General features: G+C 37.5%; 2 protein-coding genes across 8 annotated transcripts in view; one reads left to right on the forward strand and one right to left on the reverse strand.

Moving 5' to 3' along the window:
- Positions 1-431: 431 nt before the first annotated feature.
- Klhl34 (kelch like family member 34) lies at positions 432-3,163 on the forward strand. The gene has a single exon (XM_031370106.1). The coding sequence runs from the start codon at positions 555-557 to the stop codon at positions 2,481-2,483; it is 1,929 nt and encodes a 642-aa protein (XP_031225966.1). The 5' UTR covers positions 432-554; the 3' UTR covers positions 2,484-3,163.
- A 115-nt stretch (positions 3,164-3,278) lies between these two features.
- Positions 3,279-24,674, reverse strand: part of Cnksr2 (connector enhancer of kinase suppressor of Ras 2) — a 226,767-nt gene continuing 205,371 nt past the window's right edge. For 4 of the 7 annotated variants that reach the window (XM_031370058.1, XM_031370042.1, XM_031370067.1 and 1 more), the window contains 2 exons: positions 8,536-8,732; positions 3,279-5,953 (listed from right to left, as the gene is read on the reverse strand). In XM_031370058.1, the coding sequence (XP_031225918.1) occupies positions 5,738-5,953; positions 8,536-8,732 (413 nt within the window). In that variant the 3' untranslated portion in view covers positions 3,279-5,737. Of the gene's footprint in view, positions 5,954-8,535; positions 8,733-15,036; positions 16,538-24,674 lie in introns of those variants that run through there. The other 3 variants (XM_031370078.1, XM_031370094.1, XM_031370083.1) reach the window with 1 other exon arrangement.

A 24,674-nucleotide genomic window follows, 5' to 3' on the forward strand; every position in this document is an offset into this window, starting at 1 on the left:
TCAGAACAAGCTCACCCCCAGCCCCCTAGCCAGTTGTCCTCGGACTGCGCGAGTGTCTACAGAGCAGCCACTACCAGGAGTTCAGAGCTACCATCCTGCCTTCCCCGGGCACCCACAATAGGGCCACATCCACGCATCTGGCCTTTTGGAGATTCAGTGCTCTCGACTTCTCCAGGTGATGGTGCGCGGCCACCGCCGCCCCTGGTGTGCGAGTGTGGGCTCCCCAAATTGTGTAGGGGAGGTGGCTTTGGGCAACGCTCTGTCATGCTCACCAACAGCTGAAAGCAAGTCTAGCAATACCGAGAAGACTCCGAAATCCACACCCTCTGCTACTAGAGGCTTCAGGAAATTGTCTCTACATCTTCCTTTGTCTGAGAGGGACACGGAGCAACCGCCAAATCTGGATGAAGGAATCCTAGGTTTTAAGCTGAGCAGGCAAAAATCAGCCTTTGCTAGGGGCTCATCAGCTGGACAGCGGAGGTGGGGGTTCTGTGTCACGGGATGCCTCCAGCTGCGCCTGGCTGGCTCCATCCCAGCTTCCCGCCTTGGGCATCATGAGTTACTTCCTGTCTTACTGCAAAGCCCACGGCAGCTCTCTTCTCACTGGCTACCAGGCCCTACGCGCTGAGGGCTTCTTGTGCGATGTGACACTGGAGGCCGAGGGCAGTGAGTTCCCAGCGCACAGGTCACTTCTGGCGTGCTCCAGCGACTACTTCAGGGCCCTGTTCAAGAGTCACACTCAGGAATCACAGGCTCCTGTAATTCACCTGCATGTGCCTTCAGCGGCTGGCCTACAGCGCCTGCTGGACTTCATCTACACTGCCTGGCTGCCCCTCTCCATGGACACTGTGGAGGACACTCTGGAGGCTGCCAGCTACCTGCAAGTCACCGAGGCCTTGGGACTGTGTGCCCACTACTTGGAACGCCAGCTTGCCCCAGAGAATTGCTGCTTCACTGCAAATGTGGCAGCTCGCTTTGGCCTGGCCAGCACCCTAGGTGCGGCGGAGCGCTATATTGTGCATCACCTGGGGGAGCTGTTATTGATGGGCACTGGCCCTTCGGGGCTGCTGGAACTTAATCCTATATCTATGAAAGCTGTGCTGGGTGCCTCCAATGTGGCACGGGTGCCTGAGACGCGACTGCTGGGCCTGGCACTAGCCTGGCTACAGCAGGAGCCCACGGCCCAGCGTCTGGCACATAGTTCAACACTGCTTGGATGCATCCGCTTTGGCCTGGTGCCTGCTGGTGTGCTGCGGCGCATGTACTCGGGCTCCGGTCTTATATTACCTACTAGGATAAAGAGCCTCATCATCCAGGCCCTCAATTACCACACAGCACCCTCCAGCCAGCCGCTTCTGCAGGGAGAACAGACTAGTGTCCGGAGTCCCCAGACCCGTATCTTGCTAGTTGGTGGTCTCAGAGCTAGGGAGATGGTAACTGAGGAAATTATGGTCCTACCAGAGGTAGTTCAGAATCGGCACCCTGCACCTGAACCAGAGGGAGAGGAGGAAGAAGAGATGGAGGAGGAGAAGGAGTGGGAGATCACCCAGGATGTGGTGTCCTTCGACGTGTACAACCACAGCTGGCACAGCTTGACACAGCTGCCCACACCACTGCTAGGCCACAGTGTATGTACCACTGGCAATTTCCTATTTGTCCTTGGAGGGGAGAGCCTTTCTGGCAGCCTATCTAGTTCCCTGGCTGATGGCTCAAGGTCAGTCACAGCCTTAGTGCACCGTTATGACCCGCGCTTCCACACTTGGACACAGGTGCCTGCCATGAGAGAAGCAAGGGCCTACTTCTGGTGTGGTGTGGTAGGCGAGAGTCTCCTGGCTGTTGGAGGCCTGGGCACCTGTGGTGAGGCACTGGCCTCAGTGGAGATGTATGACCTTCGCAGGGACCGCTGGATGGCAGCTGGAGAGCTACCTCGGGCAGTGCATGGTCACGCAGGTGCTGTTGGGGACCATGGTGTTGTGTACATCTCCGGGGGCAAGGCTGGGAGAGGTGAAGGAGGCACAAGTAGCTTCCGGGATATGTACTCCCTTAGCCCTGGAGAGAGAGTGTGGAGCAAGAGGGCACCCATGGGCACAGCTCGCTATGGGCACTACCTTGCGGTGCTGCGAGGTGCAGTGTTTGCCTTTTTGGGGAGATATGAGCCCTTCTCTGAGATTGAACGCTATGACCCCAGCACAGACCAGTGGACTCGGTTGCGGTCGCTACCCTATGACCGCTTCTGCTATGGACTTGCTGTGGTAGAAGAGACAGTGCTGCTGCTGGGTGGTCTCAAGTGGCGGGAATCACGCCAGGTGCCAACCCGTAACGTAGTGGGCTATGACCTCGACCTGGACCGTTGGGAAGACATAGGCTGTGTGCTGCCCTGGGCGTGGAGTGGACTTCAGTGTGCAGTGCTGCAGCTGCCCGAGGGTAGGGAGGAGACAAGGGAGGGAGAGGCTGGAGAGGTGCCAGATTTAGGGTTGGCTTGAACAGGGGAGTCCAGTCTTCAGAGGATCCCAGAGAAAGTTGTTCTTGATCTTGCCTGAAGAGCACTGCTCTTTTCCCCTAAGAGGACTCTGATAGAGTAGTTCTGAAGGGTAAGGAGGCAAACAAGGTGTTGGCCAAAGAATCACCTTTTCCCTTCAACTGCAAATGTCAGCCAGGAATGGTCAAATGCAAAGATATGAGCCAGCTTTTAGTTAACTGAAGAGTTTTCAGAAAGACAGACTCATTCTGGCCTAGAGGGTGGAATTTGAAAATAAAATAGGACCTTATTTCTCTCCTTAAAGTGTTTTTCAAGTACCTGTGAATATTTTCATGTTTCCCATCCAAAGAATGTATAACTAGTTACACACAAACCACAGAAAACTGTTGGCTACAATAGCTGTAATAATAGTCCCAGTAGACAGTATCTGATGAAATTGTTAGGGTGTGTGCGTGTATGTATGCATACACACACCTTTGTTAAACAGTATGGAATGGTTATTCTGAGAAAAATGATATTTATGGTGCACAGCCATGGTTATAGTTCTGCTTTGACAATTTCGCATTGGCATGGCACTGAGAAGGAAAAAAAAAACCCAGAAAAAAGCATTTCTTTGAGGATCTACTCTTGATTAATAACTTTTCTGTCCTATCCTCATCTGCTTTTACACTGGCATCTTATTAGATTAGCTATATTTCACTTAACCACAATATACTACATTTATAAGAAGAAAATTAGCTTACTTTTGGTGGTTTCAGTCTTAATTCCCCAAAGGCTCACAGAAAAGGAATGAAGTAGGTGAAGTTTTTAAAGTTAGGTCAGGTCAGTGGGAAGATAGCTTGAGGTTTCAAGGTTTCAGAGGAGACCTTGGTAAGCTCTGAACAGGTGTTACTTCTGGCTTGTGCTATCCGTGAGGTGGCAAAGTGAGAACTTGTAACTGGGGTGGTGGTAGTGAGGGTGGCTGTATGATTAGTTTACAGAGAAATGTGGTAAGCCCTTTGCATGAATAAAGCAGGTGCTTTATAAGGATTCATTAAGAGCTGAATTTATTTGACTTCAGTTTACAGTGCTGCCTCTTTCCTAGATTTGAAACTAATGCAATAAAATGTACAGATATATAGTGTTAAAAGGTCTCTTTCATGCTAGGCTAGTCTTATAACTCACCAGTCTTATAAAATTCATTAGTTTAATTTTTTACCAGTAAAACAACAGCTGACTTTACAAAAGTAGAAGCTGCTTACTAGCAACAGAGCTAGTCTTCCCACCAACCGCCTGTTGCGTGCAGGCTGTTTGCCACTGTATACGTGACACATCCATCATGTACAAATAGTTTTAAGTGAAGATACACCACACTGGTCTAGTGAAGAACATCAATATGCCTAAACAACTGTAACAAGCACACTTCATTTTATGACAAGAGGGGGTTTTGTTTGTTTGTTTGTTCTTTCTCGCTCTTTCTTTTACATATACAAAATCCCACAAATTTAATGTGCGTCAATAACCATGCAGTAAATAAATGTTTTTACAAATAGGGTTTTCTAAATGATAAAAATATTACACTGGACCCACAATTCCATACAAACATTAATGCATGTTTCTCATCCATTTTGACTAAATCTAGGATTACTGAAAATGTGCTGTAGAAAGGCCACTCTCCTGTACAGTTGTGCAAAGTCTGCAAAACGATAGTGATTTAATGTGATTTTAAAAGCAAAGAAAAAGATCCCGCTGGGTAGTTTTTACTTTCTTCTCTACAGCAAAAATATTCACTGGCATATATCTGAACTCTTAGAGATGTAAATACATTCACTGAGCTGTACAGGCAACAGGATAAAGCTGACCAGAAGTAGATTTTAGGATATAGAATAGTAAAGGAGGGTGTTTTCCTCCTGAAAAAACAGCAAATTGTGACTTGTATATTATGCAGCCACACACTAAAAAGCAGCAAGTCACTTTCATGCTGTGGTCACTTTCCAAAACTAGACACATAGAAATGGCAATATGTGAAGAGGACTTTTTTCATAGACTCCACCCACTCTATAAACAGTTCAGGACTCTAGGAAAACCCTCTAAGTGCTTGACCTCAGGCCATTCAATGTAATCACTCCATGAATGACTGCCATCCTCGGTTCCTTAGTAGAGAAATTCATTTACATTTTGCAACATTGTTTTCTCTACTGTAACTGCTATCTGCCACAACTAAATGCATTTTACTACCTTGCCTGATGTATAATTACAGAAGTTTAGTTACAGACCAAGGGAAAATTAGAAACTGCCTGGAAAATGGACTCATTTCAGTGTATACCTTGTCTTTTAAGAGTTAAGAGTTCAAAAACCACGAGTTTGGGCTGAAATTGTGTGTGTGTGTGTGTGTGTGTGTGTGTGTGTGTGTGTGTGTGTGCACGCGTGTGCGTGTGTGTAGCTGTTAGCTGCCTTTCTGGGTGAGTTAAGTCTGTTTTAAAAAATCCATTCTTAAATTCTTCTGTACACAATCAGCATTTCATCACTACAAAAATAAAGGAAGATTTAAACCAAGAAAATAAAGCAGCTCTATCTTCAATTTTGGTCTTAGTTACAAAAACATCTTACAAAGCTTTGCCCTGATACACCATGCAGTGTTCTCATAGATTTGGAATAGTACTTCCATTAACCAGTTAGCACAAGTTAATAGACTGTTAAGACAGATATTAGACCTGAACTTTTCTTATGTTCATGCTCTTCTAGTTTGCTTAACTCTTTTATACGCACCTACATTTCATAAAAATAAAACTACAGCATTAAACTTTGTGCAATGTTTAAGAAAATTCTTAGAACATTTTAATAAATATAAAAAGGTTTAAATTCTTTCCCACCCACAAGAATGTCTGCACCTGAAAAAATTGTGATTTACGGTTGAAGTCTCATTTATATAAAATTAACTTAAAGGGAGAAGAGATGACCTCAGATAGAAAACTGCCTTTTTGTGGCTTTTCTACATGAAGATCACCTGTTTTCAGAATTGTCTGCAAAAGTTAATTTAAGTCATTAAAGATAGTTGATTTTGCACATGGTAAACATAAGCTGAGCACTAACTGCATATAAAACATACAAATGCTCTTTAAAGACAGTGGTAATGTGACCATGTATGCTTTGTTTCATATAGTTTGGTAACATTAAAGTATAGCTTGTCAAGTATCCAACACACTGATAAAAAAAAACTACCTTATGCACTTATTCAGAGTACCAGCAGGTACTAGGTGGCCTCGAGGCGGAATGCACTTACACATGTGTCTCAATGTACGAGTGAGTATGTGTTAGAGAGGAAGTGAGAACATCTACTTCAGAAGAAATACTTAGTGGGTCATTTGAGGTGGTGTTTTGACAGATATCCAAGAAAAGGTCGAGGTACATCTGCTTCCATTGTTGGAATTCTTTAGAAGTTAAGTCTGGATTGTCTAGGACTTTATCAATAATGGCTACTTCCCCTTCTCTTGCCTGAAAAGCAAAAGAATTCAATAGTTAAGACAGGGAGGAATGAAATTTTATAAAAATTTAAAACAAGTGCCAATAAATTCAGAAGTCTCTAAGAAACAGATTTATAGTTATTTAGACTAAAACCATAGTTTATCTTTTTTCTAACACAGTGGTATGTCTTGGACTGTTTGAATGTGATTTGCTTTGTACTCTTGGCCCTTCTTATTTGCCATCTCTGATTATGGAAACCTTCCTCAACCTGTAAGATCCAGCTTAAAAGTTTCTTATTTCTTTAACACTCTTCCTTAAACACTCAAAGAAAAGCTGATCTCTTTCTATCTGTGTTAACATCCTACCCTCGACAACAAGTGGAACTTGTCTTGACTCTCCTTCTTCATGATTAACTCCTCATGCTCCAGTGAGAGAAAACAGGGCCCCTGTTACTGCAAATACAGAATACAGGCCCTGTGACCATTAAGAATCCCATTCCATAGTACAGGGACCCTAAAATGAACAGAGCCTTTCCCTTCATATTGGAGGTTGGGATTCAATTGATGACTAAGCATCACTTTGGTATAACTCAAAAGCAACTCAATCAACTCAATCAACTGTAGAAGAAGAGAATTTCTTCAGTGGAAGGTAAAATAAAGAAAGGGTTAAGACACTCTGAGAAAACTACTCTTTTCTTTTATGGATCTAACAAAGGGCTAAAAGAATCTTGGAAATGTTCTGCAGGAGAAAAAAAGCACACCAGTCTGCCAGAGTCAGGAGGGACAGAAGACAACAACACATGTAAGAAGTGGTTCTGGCCAGTAAGGAGACAAGACACAAAATGGGTATCGGACTGATGATGCTGGCAGTTGCCTATGGTGGGATCTGAGAGCTATTCTTGGGTGTATTTAGTTGTTCTTCTGAAATGGAAGATTTTATAACCTATTACTTTTCCAGGTCCCAAAGTACAGGGCTCTGTAGCTCCCCATCATTTTTTAACCATCATGGGGCATTTCTTTTTAGTGTTTCCTTATCTTTATCCTAGAAGAGCATAAGAGTCTCACAGCATGATATATTATGATCCTTCTTGAACTCAACATTTACAGTGGCATTTCATTGTTACAGGACAAAAATATTGTAGGGTATTTCCAGAGTATAAAAGACAGGAAAAAAGAGAGAAGGAGAAGAGGAAACAGGACTGTAAGGGAAAAGAAGAGGAGAGAGATTGGGAGGGAGGGAGGAGGGGGAGGGAGGGGACAGAAGAACCAGGTATTTAAGATATTCACATATGGTAAAGAGGTGAGGGACAAAAAAATGATCTCAATATTTCTGCAGACTGTCTTATATTGCTCTGTTTTAACGGTTTTTTGTCTTATTTTCTTTTGCTTATATATATTTTGGTTTCAGATTTTGTGTTTCTGTGGGTTTGTGTGTGTTTCTTGTTTCTTTGTTTTTAACAGAGAGAAATGGTGTGGAGTTGGGTGGGGAGTATCTGGGAAGAGTTGGAAAAAGAGGAAAAAGCATGATCACAATAAGTTATATGAAAAAGTTTCAGCAAAAGAAGGCAAGAACAAAATAAGATAGAATGCTAAGGACTCTTATGACTATTATAGTCCCACCCCGACCCATCCTGGTAGAATTGTAGCATTAGCTACCAGCCAATTAATAGTTCCGTGGATTCAGATAGCATCTGCACATAACTGACAATTAATCCGTGGCTGTTATTACCTGAAGACATTTCAAATCATTGCTTTTTCTATTGTATTTATCTACTTAGTACTCATCTCTATTCAAAAACTGCAATTTTAGCAGGATGCTAAAACACTTCTCACAGAAGTCCTTTGATATTTTGTGTTTTGGAATTACTGTGATCTACCTTCTGTATGACAGTTCTTGTTTGTTTGTTTTGTTTTTGTTTTCACTTTTTGTGTGCTACAGGACCTGCTCAGGGCATTTTGTAAGATAGGTCCTTTCCTCATCCTCAAAGTAGATAATCTCCTGTATCAATCTCCTTTGACTTCTGCCTCTGTTCCCCTGTCCTTACCACTTGCTTCCTAATCTAGGTGTGGCACAGGAAGAATGAAAACAGTGTTAAGCACTTACAGAAATAAATAATGAGAAGGTAATGTGTGCATTAGGAACTGACAATGCAAAAAGAACAGTTATGCCATCACTGCATGGAACATGACGACTCTAGCTTCACTGCACATGTTGTAGTTTATTCACAAAACATTTCAAGTACTTTTAACATTTAACATGCAAACTGAGGGCCTTTAATATTTTTTATAATTATACTACATGGTGAACTTCTCTTAGGAAATAAAAAATAATCTGAGGAGTAACACCAAACCTGCCATTTTTAAAAAGAAGTTTTAACCACATCCTGATTTCTCCTAAAAATAAGTCATGTAATGTTTAGTCGGTGTCTTAGGACTTCAATGAAGACCTGGCAGGGATTCCCTTGCAATCATTGTGCTGAGCATCCTTCCTAGTCACCCTTCCTTCCCATAGCTCCCTGTTTTGTTCCACTCAGCCTCTAGGATCTGGAAATCTAGTTTCAGTCCAAGAATATATCACCCCAAAGGAATTTATATGTCTGTTTCATATCTTACCTTTAAAGTGCTTTTAAGAATTCTCAGCCTGTGCAGTTTCTCATTCATCACAGGATCATTACACCGTTTTATGAATGATAGTTTGTATTCCATCTTGGTTGAAATGCGATGTTCTCCTAGTGGTGACAGACTGGCTTCCTCTAGTGCTCTGTATAAATCTTGCAAGGAGTCTCCTAATTTTTCTTCCCTGTTTTCATCTGAGAGACAGGGAAGTGGGAGCGGGGTAAAGGATGAGGAGAAGGGAGGGAAAGAGATAGATATGTAGTTTAATAAAAATTATTTCTGTAGTTTGAAAACTCTAAAAATTGGATTATCTGAAATATAGTCTACTGAATGATTAGGAAAATAGACTAATACTTAAATATCTTTCAGAATAAAACAAAACAAAGTACCTCACAGATTCTAGTTAGATGGGAATTATACAATTATGGACAGCCAATTATTTTAGAAGGATTAAATAGGATTTGATTCAACAAATAGCCTCTTGAGAGAAAAATAATCACACATATTTTGCATTCAGTGAGTTAAAGTATAATATGTACATAACAAGAAAATGCTGCCTCATATAGTTTATTATTTTAAGAAAACAATTAAACACAGAAATTCTATTTAATAGAGATTTCCTGGTTAATTAATACTGAATGATTTTCATTTTTTTTAGATTTCATAAGATGGAAATGGTATTTATTGGGCATTTTTGATTATGACAGTCCAGTTATCTAATAGACTTTTAGATTTCATGTGACTGCTATAGCAGTGCCTAGTACATCATCAATACAGTAACTTATCAGAGGTTATTATCAAAAATAATGCCTTTGATTTTTAGGCAGGGGCTCACTGTGTAGGCTAGGGTGGCCTGCAATTCATTATGTGGCCCAGGCTGCATCCTGCAACACATGAGGCTGGCCTCAAATTCATGGTAATCCTTTTGCCTCTACCTCCCAAGTACTGGGATTACAGGTATATAAGCCACCATGCTCAGCAATAATAATGTTTTAAATTAAAATGAATCACATGGATACATTCATAAGCAAATATAAGATACTTCTGATACATACTAACAGAATTTATAACATTTCAAAATTGTTAAGAAAATACTTCACTTAAATATTTTTGAGGAAAATTAAGACAATTACAAGTATGGATTTTTGATCTAGATGATCAAATGAAGGTCTTATTTTACTTTAAAATTGTATGAATAATAATGTTAAATCAATTAGAAACATATCAGTTTGTTTATCATAAATATAGTAATAAAAATGAACTAGATTCTTCTTTGGGTAGCAAGGATCTTATTTGAGGAATACTTCTTACACTGGTCCAAGGCATAAATATAGAACATTATTCATTCCACCATCGATCATGCAATATTAAGCTTTCAGATATAGTTTTAAAAGTAGATTCCCTAATTAATGACAACACTAATGAACATTAATTTGTGTCAGACAGTAGGGTAACATTCATGATTACATTTGATCTTCACATGATACTAAGAAATCTTCAATTTATATCAGGGGAGGTCTTTGCTCAAGGCCATAATATCATATAAATGGGGAAATTAGAACTTAATTATTTTGTGTGCATTTAATTAGAGGTACCAATTAATGTGAGACTCCTTCAAAATGCATCATTCTAAACATTTATTTCATGCTTTGCATGCAATCTTTTAATAGAAATTACTGTGCTTTCCACAGAAAAGGTTTCCAATTGGATACAAACTATACACAGACTGTATGACTTTACTAAGTTGAACTACACAGAAATATTTCTGTATGCTCATAATCTAGCAAAGAAGATGAACGTCAGAGATAGAACACTTAAGGGGTGACAAGTTATACCCATGATTTGTGTCAACTACGGACATCATCCCTTGGGTTATACTAAGGATGCTTTAAATACGTTTTAAAAGAATACAGCTAAAACTGCCCCAAAGTCTAAAATAACACCTAATTTTTAAGGATTCACCTGTAGGATTAAAAAGCTGTTTTGTTTAAATTCTGTATTTAACTTTTTGTTGTTCTACTGAGGTTAGTAGCTGAGAATAGTTATGATCATTCATTTTTTACTAGAAAATCCCATATTGTCTGTTAGCACATGCTATCAGTGTGTTCTAGAATGAATTTTAATGCCTAAACAATTCTCTCTTAAAATATGAAAATTCATTTAAATAAAATCTTTTAAAAATTCTCTGTTGGTTCATCCCTGAACTATTTTCAGCACATAGAGGAGTTTGATGGATGGGTAAGTGCAAGCCTATGATAGGAGTGGATTTTCAAGTTACAAGCATGATAGATCCATTACGGAGCATTTTAAATGAGGATGTCTAGGAAGAAGAAAGGCACAAAAAATAGTCACTTATGGTCACTAAATGGAGTTGTACAAATAAGGACACATTTGAACAGAATGACTCAATTTCATAAAATCATAATCCAGGAAAGGGCACTGGGGAATTATTTAGTAATTATTCTATTTGCCTCAAGGCAAGATTGCATGTAAAGACAGATGCAATTTCTGAAAGTAGGGGTTTGGGTATCAGCAAGAAGCCTACCAGATGGGAATTATAGTAGTTAAGGTATCAGGTGGCATAATGTACTATTACTTTTTCAGTCCTAGAAAGAAGGTGGAAGAAAAAAGGATCTAAATTATAGTTTTAGAATTTAAGGAGGGTAGATTTATTTTCACACAGTGAATTTTTTAAGAGAAATCTTTCTCATATTACCTAATACTGTAGGGCATATATAGCTTGTTACATTTTGATCTAGCCTGTTCTCTTTCTCTCTGACTTTGTGTCTCTGTCTCCCCACTGCTCTGCTGGGGATCACATGAAGGGTCTTTGTATATACTAGGCAAACAGCCTATCATTCAACTACATCTCAACCCAGGCCCGTTACCTTAACTTTTAACAGTGTGGGATTCTGCAGAAGCTTTAATTTTTATACAATATCAAGGAAGTTTTACTTTAAGAAGACTAAGCAAAGATTAAATATAAAAATACAATAACTATGTAAAAACAAAAAATCTCCCCTGTCCCCTTCTTAACATTTGAGGCAAAAAGCATCCAACCAAAAGACAACATAATTCTATAAGCCATTTGGTTTGACAGCTGTACAAAAAGCCAAGCATGGGTATATCTGGGCAGCACAAGGAATCACAATGACACAGAACATGGAAACATTTTGAATTATAGCAGTTGGATGACGTGGCTCCTACCAGAGATAAGAAAGTCCCCCCTTAGTTCTCTATACACCATACACATATGCAACACTGTACAAGACACAGTAGTGGAATGAGTAAGGACAAGGGACTGAAAAGCCAGGCTACCACAAAATGTCACCAACGATTTAACATTCTAAGACTACACAAAGAGTCCTTTTATTTTCAAAAGAAGGAGTGAGGGGCTGAGTCACATTATAAATCTGATTCACTGTGCTCAACAGTCAAAACAACACAGAACTCAACATTCAAGACAAAAACAGACCTTTATTTTCTTTTTTAGTTTTCAATTGGTTTTCTTGATTTTTCCCAGATGAATCTCAATTAAGTCTACAGGGCTACTGTTGCAACCGCAAACATGAAAGCACCTTTTTTCTCTTCTCTCTTTGCCCTCTTCCTCTTCGTCTCCTTCACATTTCCCTTCAGGGTCCTCTCTCTTCTCAAACTTTGCTTTTTTTCCTTCTCTTAGAAGAAGCTTGCTTTGGAAGATGAGGCAAACACTTGGTGAGGCCTGCTTCCCAACTGAATTTCTTTCAGTGTGGCAGTTCAGCCATTGGAACACTGGCTAAAAACCAGCTCGTTTGCAATTTGACTGAATGTTTCTGAAAATTGGCAAAGTGTAGACCACATTCAAATAAAAGGACATATACAGGAACCTTCTGTGATTCCCTCCGAGGATGTGTAGCACTGCTGAAATGACATTTTAATTGGCGTCTAATTTATTCACGAAAGCTGGAACTATGAAGGAATAAAACTTTCCCCAAATTATATTTACATTTGTAGCATAAAAATTAGGTCTGTGTCAGATCACACATTAAAAAAAAAACTGTTCTACTGAGTACAGGGTCCCCAATGAAGGAGCTAGAGAAAGGACCCAAGGAGCTGAAGGGTTTGCAGCCCCTTAGGACGAACAACAATATCAACTAACTAGTACCCTCAGAGCTCCCAGGGACTAAAACACCAACCAAAGAGTGTGCATGGTGGGACTCATGGCTCCAGCAGCATATGTAAAGTAGAGGATGGCCAAGTCAGTCATCAATGGGAGGAGAGGACCTTGGTCCTGTGAAGGTTCTATGTCCCCAGTATAGGGGAATGCCAGGGCCAATAAGTGGGAGAGGGTGGGTTGGTATGCAGGGGGAGGGGAGAGGGAACAGGGTATTTTTTTTGTTGTTGTTGTTGTTTAAATTTAATTTAATTTTATTTCTTTTTTTGGAGGGGAAACTGGGAAAAGAGATATCATATGACATGTAAATAAAGAAAATATCTAATAAAAAAAATAAAAAATCCATTCTATTAAAGCAAAGAACACTTATAAAGTCCTCCTTCTTATATGAAATTTCATGACTGGTAGATTTGAAGGTCAAAATTAAGTAATTAATTTGCATTCTATGCCAAGAGATGATCATTTCTGGCTGTGTCATACTTGGCAGGAGTAAAAAAAAAAACTTCCCTTTGGTATCATTCATATATTAGGAATCTAGGAACATGGTGAGCATCACAATAATTCATTGGGTCTCTCCAAGTTGCATAGGGTTACCAAGTAGTTAAAAAATAAAGAAAAGCTCAAACAAAAAATTAGCTAAATAAAAAAATACCAGTTTGTTGCAATGTCTTGAAACTACTTATGAGAAGATTATAATGTATTTCTTAACTACTCCAAAATTTTTGGTTAGTGAATTCTATGTATGTGGGCGCGGTGGTTTCTAAACATTTTTTTGACTATTGTCTATCTACCATAATGCCTCACAGGCTCTCAATAAATTCAAATAGAGTGATAGTTTACTTTATCAATAACACACTCCAAAGATTATTCCCCATTAGGTGACTGCATAATTACTGAAAAGTAATTGTATAATACTATTCATGTTTCTTTGCTAGAAATTAAAGACAATAAAACCTCACTTTTGTCTTCTGATTTCCCTGCCACTGCAATGGCATTGTTAAAGCAGAGTAAAAGATGAAAACAAAACCAAGAAATATATCAATTGGACTCTGCAAACAAGAATGGGAAATGGATTCTTGGTACGTGTTTTGGAAGAGAATTACATTCTTTTAAAAATTGGACAATGATGTCCCTGTGTAAACAGTTGTTCTTTCTACAACACAGCTGTGTAATGAGCATGAAAGGTTGGGAAAGGTTAAATTACAGATGATAGAGAAGGCTAGACATAGTACTATTAGTCATGAGTCAGTTCTGAGTGGCATTTGTTCTTATACAACCGGGAAGCACTTTGAGGCTTCTAGGCTAATCATATCAACTATGTGGAACGCTATTTTTGTTCCAAAGGGAAATTGTAATTTGCATTGAGACCACAGGACTATTTTTATGGGTTCTAATTTACTATTTTGTCACAGAGAACAATTTATTTATATGTAAGGTGACAGACTTTTAGTGGATTTAATATCTTTGTAAATTTAATATTAAAGGTGATTAAATAACCTCAGATTTATGCTATAACTTGAATTGTTTTATAGTTAAAACACTCGCTATTTTATCCAGGCCTTTATATCAAACAATTGTAGAACTTGGAAGGAGGGGAAGGCAGCTTGTTGTGTTAGAAAAGATTTTACAAGTTAGCTTTTAGTTTTTTTCTTTGCAGCCAATTAGTTATTTAATAATTAAAAACATTTATTGTCTTTTAGGCAAAATAACACTTAAACATTACCACTAAGGCAACTGTTTTTCAGAAGGAAAAATTAATTTTAACAAGTAAAATCCCTTTCTTTAAAGAGGACCAAGCAATTGGATATACCTACATTGCTATGGTTTTCTTTTCTTTTTAGATCAGGTTAATCCTATACCTATACATTAAGTCTGTCCAGTGGCTATAACTGTCAATTCTTTTACAATGGTAAAGCTTACTTCCATAAGGCCGTGATGAAAATAGATAAAGCTAAAGTTTATTCTACACCTTTTTCTTTTGAGTACTTCTGCCAAATTCAGTAGTTTAATAAGAACTATATAACAGTGGTTGTCTTTTCAGAGTACGATAGTTTTTTTATTTTAATTTTTTTTCTAGTGATGAACAGTTCAAATGTCATAACACTGGTGCCCCTAGCACTGCTTTACTAACCCCTAAGAAGGGGTGGTTCTTTGAGAGGCAAACACAAAAATGATTGACAGAATCCAGACTTACCCACATAATTTAGAAAATGTAACCAATAAAAGTGGAAGTCTAAGGCAGAAATTTATAATAGGGACAGCTTCAAAGCCAAACTAAGGGATTTTATTTGAAAATTAATACATAGTCACCACATTCATTGAGGAACACCCCTATAATTCTTCAGATCAGAAAGTTTTACTAGGATTTAAACAGGGAGCATGACTCAATAGAATTTCATTAATATTAAACGCCAATAAAATAAATATGACTCATTTCTATATACCAAGAACTTCCATTCTTTAGATATACTTAAAACACATGAAAATGGTTAGAGCACAGAGGCAATTCTAAGGCAGGTCAACGTGATTTTTATTCACAACACAAATTTCATTTGTGAGAAAGAAGCAGATTTTTTTTCATTAGAAAGATATTTGCTATCAAGCATACTTAGCAAATTATTTAGCTTTCTAAAAAGATCTAGTACCAACTGGTAATATTTTTATTTTTAAGCAATTTATATTTTTACAGGTATTCATATTATGCAATACCACACACTGCAGCAACAGGAAGAAAAACATTTCATAATACAATATTAAATTATTTTTTCACTGCACAGTATGAAATATCCATTAATTAGCATTAAAATTATTACAGTGTATCTTACCCAACTAAAGGAAATTTTACATCTACCACAGAAGAAAAATAAGCAATACTGAGCCACAGGGGACCCGGTTACATAGTATTATTAAATAATATCTGAAGCTAGTTTGAAAGACATCCAGACAAAATACTTTTTCAAATATGGAAAACCACAGCCCATAGATTGGAATATTTTACAGAAAAAGAATAGCTCATTCCAGTTTACGAGGCAACATCACTTCTATGTAAGTGCCAAGGAAAAGGAGAAAGTTAGGATTTTTCGCTGAGGAATCTAATAAAGCCTGGCGTGAGAAATTTCCTTCATTAGTGTCACTGAAAGCAGTCTGCCTTACACCTGGATATGCTTTAATAATAGAATAAACATATTGAGTTTCAGAGCAGGGTGTGTACACCTTGCCTTAATATATTACACTTAATTTAGTACAATACAGCATGTCAAATTTTAAAAATGCAAATACACTTAACACAGAATTTGCTTCCACTGCTTTGCCTTAACCATTAAGAGTCTTGCCTTGCCACCAAGAGTCCATTAAACAGACAGGCTTTTCTAATTATTGGTGCTGATCCCTCTCTTCCTGATGTCAGGAGAACACAACTGAGGTGTAGCCACAGAGCCCTTCCCCAGGCAAGACCCTTTACCCTCTGTTCTCCCATAAAAAGGGCAGTTTTCCGCTACTGTGTTCCATCTTGATTGGCTTTGATCTTATGCTAGTCCCACTGTCGAAAGATCGAATTCTTCTTAAGAGTGGCCTGCCCTTCTTAATATCCCTTTACGGAGGCCCCAAATCCACAACACTTGATGATCTAAGCTTTTTACAAGTCTGTTTTCTGTTATAAACAGCAAGGACGAGGCCATTTTAGTTGCTTGCAAGAGGTTGATGCTGAGTCTGCGCCGTGCCGACTCTCTTCCATCTAAATTCTCTAAACATTAGCTTATCAATCTGTGATTCCAATGGGTTGAGTGCCAACAGAAGTGGATCCGATTTGGCATGGAGAGGTTCTACCAACTCTCGCAGTGTATTAGCCTAATATAATAAAGCAGTGATACAATATGATGAAAGACCTGCGAGTGCCATTATTCCAAAGCACATCAGTATTTGTATTAGAAATACCATCATGCAGTACCCATGAAGAGAAAATAGAAAAAATATGTCTAGAATTGCATATGGTTTTAATACTATAATGTCTTTCTGTTGGCATGCAAGTCTACTTGGTCATAAATGAGACCAATTTTGACTTAGTTTGTTTGGAACGCCAATCTTCCAATTATATACAACAACAAACAGACAAATCTTTTCCCACCTCTAACTTGTACACACATCTATAGTTTGAATCAGAAAAGTTGGCTATTCTCCACACAGATGCAAAACCATCAGTCTTTTTAAGAAATTGAGATGTACTCTGTTTTCTCCTTTTCACTCAGTCAGAAAGTATGAAGAAGGGCTTTCTGGTCTTTTGACCAGAACGTTGTCTTAATACCTTGACACAAATGCTACTGTCTTGACTCAGAGGAAGTAGCCTAGCTAGTACTGTTCTGATGAGGAGGCCTCACAGTAAATGAGACAAAGTGAAAAGAAATGAAAAGCTACAACAATAAGCATGACAAAAAGGTGATTTTATATCTAAGCATTAGCCACACACCGGGGAGTTTAGAAACTAGAAGAGAATAATGTTTTAAAATGATTGGAAAAGTGAGGACAAATTCAGATAAACTCTAGTCTCTCTTTTTGTTCATTTTATTTTGTATCTTCAGGAATCCAAATATTGTCAGCAGGCACATGTTAGCAATGTTTGTCATCCGTAGCATAAGGTCAAATTTTATCTGCTGCATCATGTCAATGTATTTAGTTATATCCCAGAACAAAGGGAGAGAAAGATGAGAGAAAGCATTCTGTCTATTGCTACATCCTGTACAAAATGGGAAGGGGAAAAAACTGATATATAGAAAATGAAACAGTATATTTCAATAACCAGAAGAAGCAACTATTTATCACACCATACTATGTGCAGAAAGGAGATGAGAACTAAGTACTTTTTCTATGTAGGTCACGTGAAATAACATGTAATACCTCACCACTTAAAAGATTACAATGCTGGAAACCTATTTCTAGGTCCTATTACTGTTTAATAAATACTGTCTGGTATGGGCTTTTAGGCTGGAAAATCAGAGGCAATCTAACCTGGGGTATAAAGTCATACCTCAATTTAAACTGTCCTTAATTTTCTATATAATTATTTTCTAAGTTTTTGGACACATTCATCATTTCCTTGTAGAAATAATATTATATCAAGAAATAATATTCTCATTTCTAGCATATCCCCTAATGTACATTTAATCCATACTAAACTGAACTAGAGCCCTAGTAATTAAGTGGGTTTAATTACACTTACAATATTGTTTCTATGAGACTACAGAATTTTATACAAGCGACTGAAAAATATCTCTATAGTTTAGAAAAGATTAGGGGGGAGAATCACTATTTCACAATGGTAGGAGCTCATTTCCAGTCTGTTAATATTAGCTTGAAAGAAAGTAACTCCCTAGAGAAAGGCATCTCCTCAACTATTTGTGACTAGAGACTCTTAAGGATGGAGGTGTTCACTAAACACACAGTTCTATGTGGTACTTCTCACCTACCGATCAGGATTTCTGAGTATGGAATGCTGAAATTTGCATTTTATACAAGTGATGTCTCTTCTACTCATTGCAGTTTGAGATCTACCTCAGGACAGTTGGACTGGCAAAGGCTATCAGATGGGTAGAGTTGGCTGAAATAATATCAATGGCTATCCTGTGTATACAAGTAGTTTCTAAGTCATGGGGCTTGAGGTGGGAGATGTTAATAGCATTGTACTGCAGTCCTTCCATCAGTGGAACACTATCACTCAGCTAAATCAAGTTCAAGATTTTTGCTGAAGAATGTGTTGGAAATAATCTTGGTCTTCTGAAATTATGAAAAATGAAATAAGTCTTGGTAAACTTCTTGAATAAATTCTTGGTGGCTAAGATTTTATGTCGAGTAAAATAATTCCTATTTATTTTTGAGGTAAATAGAACAACTACAAAGATATTCCTAGACTCAGCCCAATTGAACCAATTGTATGGTTAGATATGTGCATTATGAATGTAAACTAAAAGCACTGGTCATCCAGGTAAACCACAGGTAAAGGCGCAAAGGGCTAAAGGTGCATGCCTCATCTACAAGCATAATATCATCTCAAACTACCCTATCAAAGTTTAACTTTGACTCCTGAGAAACATTGTGGTCTGAGAACACTAACCAGGGATCACAGGGGCTCATAGAGACAGAAGGGACAATCAGGGTGCCAGTTTAGGTCTGACCTGAGCCCTCTGCATATATGGTATAGTTGTGTAGCTTGGTGTTTTTATGAGACTCCTAACAGGGAATGGGGACTGTTTCTGACGTTTTGCCTGCTTTTGGGGCCCTTTTCCTCTTTCTGAGCTTTCTAGTCTAGCCTTAATATTAGGCTATGTGCTTAATCCTATTGTAACTTGTTATGCCATGTTTGGTGGATATCCCTGGGAGGCCTGCCCTTTTCTGAAAGGAAAGAGAGGAAGAGTGGATCTGGGGGGAAAGGTAGATTGGGAAAGAGTCTGGGAGGAGAGAAGGGAGGAGAAACTGAGGTTGGGATGTAAAATTATTATTTTGATATTATTAACAAAATCGTCACGTTAAGCTCTTTTCCTGAAGTGTTCTTTCAGAAGTACTGGCAGGTGTTAGTCTACTCACATTAGGTTGCTTTTGTGAAGTATTTCCATAATTAATGAATACTTACTTTAAAATAAAGCTTTAAAGTCCTTAGTTTCTGCTGGAATTCCTAAGCAGCATAGTGGTTAGATTGTAAGTGCTGAGCCCCACTACACGGAAAGCACAACTTCCCCAATACTTTCTAGAGAAGAATAATTTATGTTTTTAATGTAAGAGATTTAAACCTTACAGTGTCTGCATATGTTTCTATCAAAAGGAAGTAATTAGATAATATGATGATTGGTGTGAAGTAACTTAGTGAGGAGAACTGACAATCTGGTGAGTGCATAAGTCACTCAACACTTTATCTGTCATCATGAATGGCTTTGCCAAGGTGAAAAAAATGGAATTAACAATATTTAAGTTTGTTGGTTTGTTCTAATTAATTAATTAATTAATTTGCCCTGGCTGTCCTGGAACTCACTCTGTACACCAGGCTGGCTGCAAACTCAGAGATTCACTTGCCTCTGCCTCTGGGATAAAAGCCACTAAGTTTGTTTCTAAATTATTTCGTTTAATAGTTTCTCTTTTCCTCCTTCCAGTCCTACTATGATACTTCTCTTTAAGACTTTTTAAGACCTCATAAGTACTTTGAAAGGCAGTGTTTTCTGACCTGAACTTCAGTCAACTTAAGTGATCAGGTGGTAAAAATGTCTTTAAAGTCCTGATCACATTTTCATCTCAGAAGCTACTGAATATGACCATTGCATTTGACTTGGCTTCTCCAAATTGAAACTGCAGTAGGATAACAGCTAAGATAACTGGGGAGATGGGGTACTGAAGTAAAATGTTGTACATCTTCTTTTTATATTCTTTGACCAATTTGCTGATGAGCTAACTTGAACGCTGCACAGTAAATGTTGAAGCTGTGGGAAGAATAGCTTTCCTGCCCATCTTCTTTAGTGGCAATCGGCAGCTGAACTTGCTAATTATTCAAAACATAGTCTAAAAATAAGTGAGTATATTTGTGTTTTCTAAATCAACAGCAATATCTTTCCAAGTACTATCTACTAGATATACCCTATAGCTATATCTCTAGGTTCTCCTTCACCTCTGTGGCACAAGGGACTGTAACCAGAGCCTCAAGAATGGCAAATGTGTAGTCTACCTCTGAGCAACCTCCTCAGCCCAACCTTACTCTATAATTATTCTCATACTGAACTTTAAACTATCCTCAAAGTCCTGCCATATGGTAAGAATACTCTTATTTTTAAAGAATGCCATTCAGTGTCAGCTCCAGTGTCATGTCATTCTAGGAGAGCAAAGGGCAGCAGGGGGAGGGGGCACTTCATCTGAAAGTTGGTGAAATCTAACTTATTTTCAACAAGAACATAAGAGGTGGTTGGGGGCAGCAGTGAAACTAGTGTAGGAGAGTAAGAAAAGGAGTTATTCATACTATCACAATCTAAAGATTACTTCCTCTCAAACTACATACTGCCTTGATTGTAGAAATTAGAAATCAATTTTGGCTTACTGTTTTTGAGATAGGAATACTTAAACCATTGCAATATTGATTTTCCTCTTTCAATAACTTCTAAATGTTAATGCTTTATTAATAACCTCCTTGGCATGCCAGTCTGACATTTGGGATCATTTACTCATTAACAACTCTGGCAAGGAGATAAGCTGCTTTGTGGGCACTGCCAATTGAGTTTCAGGACCATCAAAAATATCTCCAGCAAAGCAAGTGCCAAAAACAAGCAGATTCAAGAACACATCACTTATCACTAATATTTTTTCTTTACTTCAAATCTGTTATATAGTTAATGTAACATTTTCATATACTTTTTATTTTCTGGTCTATAATTATTATATCATAAAGCTCCTTTGTTCAAATAGTTTCACAATTCAACACTGAAATCTATTTTAGTGATATGTATTATGTACTTTCCATGAGAATATTTGGTAAAAACCACTGTAAAACTGTAGCTATAAGAAATGTACCATGGATGAAAACAATTAGCACAACTTTTCATCTTAATTAAAAACATGGCATCACGAGTATTCCTATTCAATCTTATGTGTCTTAAAAATGAATGGTTATTAGATTTTATACCAGCAAACTCATCCAGTATTTGGGATAGAAAAGTACAGAATCTAGCAACCTATGGGGAGTATTCCATTTAAAATATTCCATTACATATGAGTTTCGTTTCTCCTTCTGAACAATATTGTATAGAGTTGCTATTATAAAGAAAATTAAAGTTTACTTAAGAGTTACAAAGATGCTGACTCTCAGTGTTTTTAGGGAAAAATACGAATGGTTTTAGAGCTGTGAAAGGCTCCATGCCTGTGTTTAACATTTATTATTACATGTTGAATTTTACACTCTCCAGTATGATTACAGAAAAGTGGACTCATACACGAGCTTAACTAGGGTGAGAGATCCTTTTATAAAATTCAAAATTTTGAAATGTCAGAAGGTTCTCCTGAACTTAAAATGTAATTTGTATTGAAACATGAAAGAAGTTTAATCTTAATACATTTGTTTCTTATTTGTAAATTAATCAATTTTTAGTGGTTGATGGGGTTATATTACTTGTAATACATTTCAAAAAACAAGAACTCTGTATTTCACTGATTTAAATATTTCTATGCATTAATTTTATTTATAAAAGACTATGCTGCCTTCTCTAGCATAAAAATATGTAACTATTAAGGAAAAAGGCTGTTTCAAGTCATTTTGTATTGCACAGGGACATGCAAAAAGGGGTATATATGGGATTCCCAACTTTTATTTAAAACTCCATTACCATTTGGTTTGATTACTTTGTTTGTGGAATAAAGGAAAAGCAAACCAATGATAGCTATGGAGCAATTTACCAAAGAACTCCATGACAGTGGTCTTTATTTTATGTGTCTATGTGTTTATTTTATTAGCATCATTATTATATATATAAATATAAGAACACACATAGGACAACATTTTAAGAGTTCTTTGATACATATATACATAATACTATCACAAATGTCTGTATATACACATATACACATATACATATATGAACACATTGTAAAACATACTGGTTTTTATATGGTTGAAGAGCTACTTCATCAGACATCACCATATGATATTATATCTAGATTCATTATGAAAATATTACATCAACCCCTTCTAAAGTCCATGAATACTAATAATCAAGTTTCTAGAACAACTTATCTCTTGGTTTGGTTAAGGGCACAAATAATCTAAAAGACATCAATCTTGGATTTTGAAGCAAATTCAGAAAATCTCAAACTAAATTAAAAGTAGCTTCAAACTACCAATAAGTAGTATATCAATCACATGTACTTAGTACTATTTGGGAAGGCTGTCAAATAGTTTAAAGTAAGACATTATTTCTCAGCAATTGACTAAGCAGAGTACATCATGAATAGACTGAAAACCAGAACCTGGCCAATGTCATCCTGACATTTTTTTTTCCTTATTGTAAATCTTCAGTACAATACTAGAGAGCCCATTTTCCCCCTTTGTGGAAAATCAATAGATACCTCAAAAGTATAAGTAGCAACTTTTCTTTAACAAAATAATATATTTTAATTATAGAGGGTCTTGACAACCAAGACTTTAGTTTTAGCCATACTAGCAATGATTACTGATCTTAGTGTTTAGGCAGATTGGTTACCATGGTGATAAAAAAAAGTCATCCTGGGAAGTATACACTACATTACATTGCTCCCCATAGAAATAGTCCATCTGAAATCAAATGCAGCTTCTAGATTTAGCATGACCAAATCATGAAGTTCCAATAAACTGATACTTTGCCTCAGGAGTTGTTAAAGCAGCTTACCAAAAAGGTGAGTTACAGAAACCCACATCAGATCGTCACTAAGATGTCAGATCTAGTCTTGTGTGGTGGCAACTATCTGCAAATTCAGCACTTGAAAGGTAAAGGCAGAAGGATCTCTGAACACTTGAGGCCTAGGGTATAGTACACAATGAGGCCCTGTCAGTTTAATTTTAAAGACATTTCCCTTGGATAAAATTTCTCCTTTGTGATGGATTCCTTGATAAGACTTCTTCACACTCTTAGACATGTGCCTTATGTGCTCTTTTCAATTTTTTAAAACTCTTGTCTGACCAGTGAGTATAGGTGTATGTATTTATTATTGGCATAATTTAAATGTCAAATACTAACTTTCATGAAGTTTCTCACTTTAGCCCACTTACTGCTACCTGGCAGGCTTTTTAATCAGTGCTACATTAGTTAATGGATTCACCTAGGAGGCATGCTCTAAGCATACATTATACTGTTAAATTCTCATTCCTTACTTGTCGGTATTCATTTTAGCATGTTAGTTTATCTCCATAGATAAATAGTAATGTTCAATAGAGGGAGGACCAGATCTTAAATTTAAATAATCTGAACAGTTTTCTAAATGGTCTCTCCACACTTATTCTTCTATATCAATATATCCACTTTGCCTAAAGAGGGGTCTTTCTGATACATATATCTGATTATATTATATGTCTATATGCATCTACTGAAACCCTCATGTTCTTTAAGAGATAATGCAAACCTTCAGGCATGGCATGCTAGGATCTTCAGAATTTAGTTCCAACATAATTCTTGTCATAGTTCTACTTGTCTACACTCCCATGCCAAATGTCTCTAGATTATTTTTGTTTTATTTTTATCTGTGCCTATGTTTGCCTATATTTTAAATTTCTAAAATTATGTCCTAGTATTTATTTGGGTATGTAAGTGTCAATGCTTGTTGAGGTCAGAGGCTCTAGATCCCCCTGAAGCAGGCAGTTATGAGGTATCCAATATGTGGGTTTTGGGAACTGGACTCAGACTCTCTTCAAGACCAGTACACACTCATAACTACTGAGCCATCTCCCTAGTCCCAATTTTAATTTTTTCAAACCACATAAAAATATCTTTCATTTTCTTTCTTTGAGGTGAAACCATCTAGCTTAAATGTGAGGCCCTGTGAAATTTTACAGGGTAGAGCTAAATAAACTCTTTTACATTCTTTCACTGAAATTAAATTAGTATTAATTGCTCAATTTTAAGAATACTTGTGACACTATACTATTATATTAGAATGGTTTTGCTTTTCTATTAGATGATAAACTTACTTTGCAATTTAAGGTTGATTTTCTAGAAGTTACTAGAGTAGAGACTTAGGACACAGGGGTGGGTGCCTCCAAAAATATTACTTGATTGTATTAAATCACGAAAACATTTTCACTCAATATTAAAGGCCATGGGGTACAAGTTGTACATTAAATAACCATCTTAAAGTACTGCTTGGAATATTTTACTTCAGTAAAATTTCAACTGAAATAAGAAAATATGCTTTAAAATCTTATATGTGTCCACAAGGAACTCAAGAAGAAGGAAGACCAAAAGGTAGACATTTCATTCCTTCTTAAAAGGGGGAA

The sequence above is a fragment of the Mastomys coucha genome, chromosome X (genome assembly GCF_008632895.1).
Source record: "Mastomys coucha isolate ucsf_1 chromosome X, UCSF_Mcou_1, whole genome shotgun sequence".
In the NCBI taxonomy this organism is placed as follows: Eukaryota; Metazoa; Chordata; class Mammalia; order Rodentia; family Muridae; genus Mastomys; species Mastomys coucha.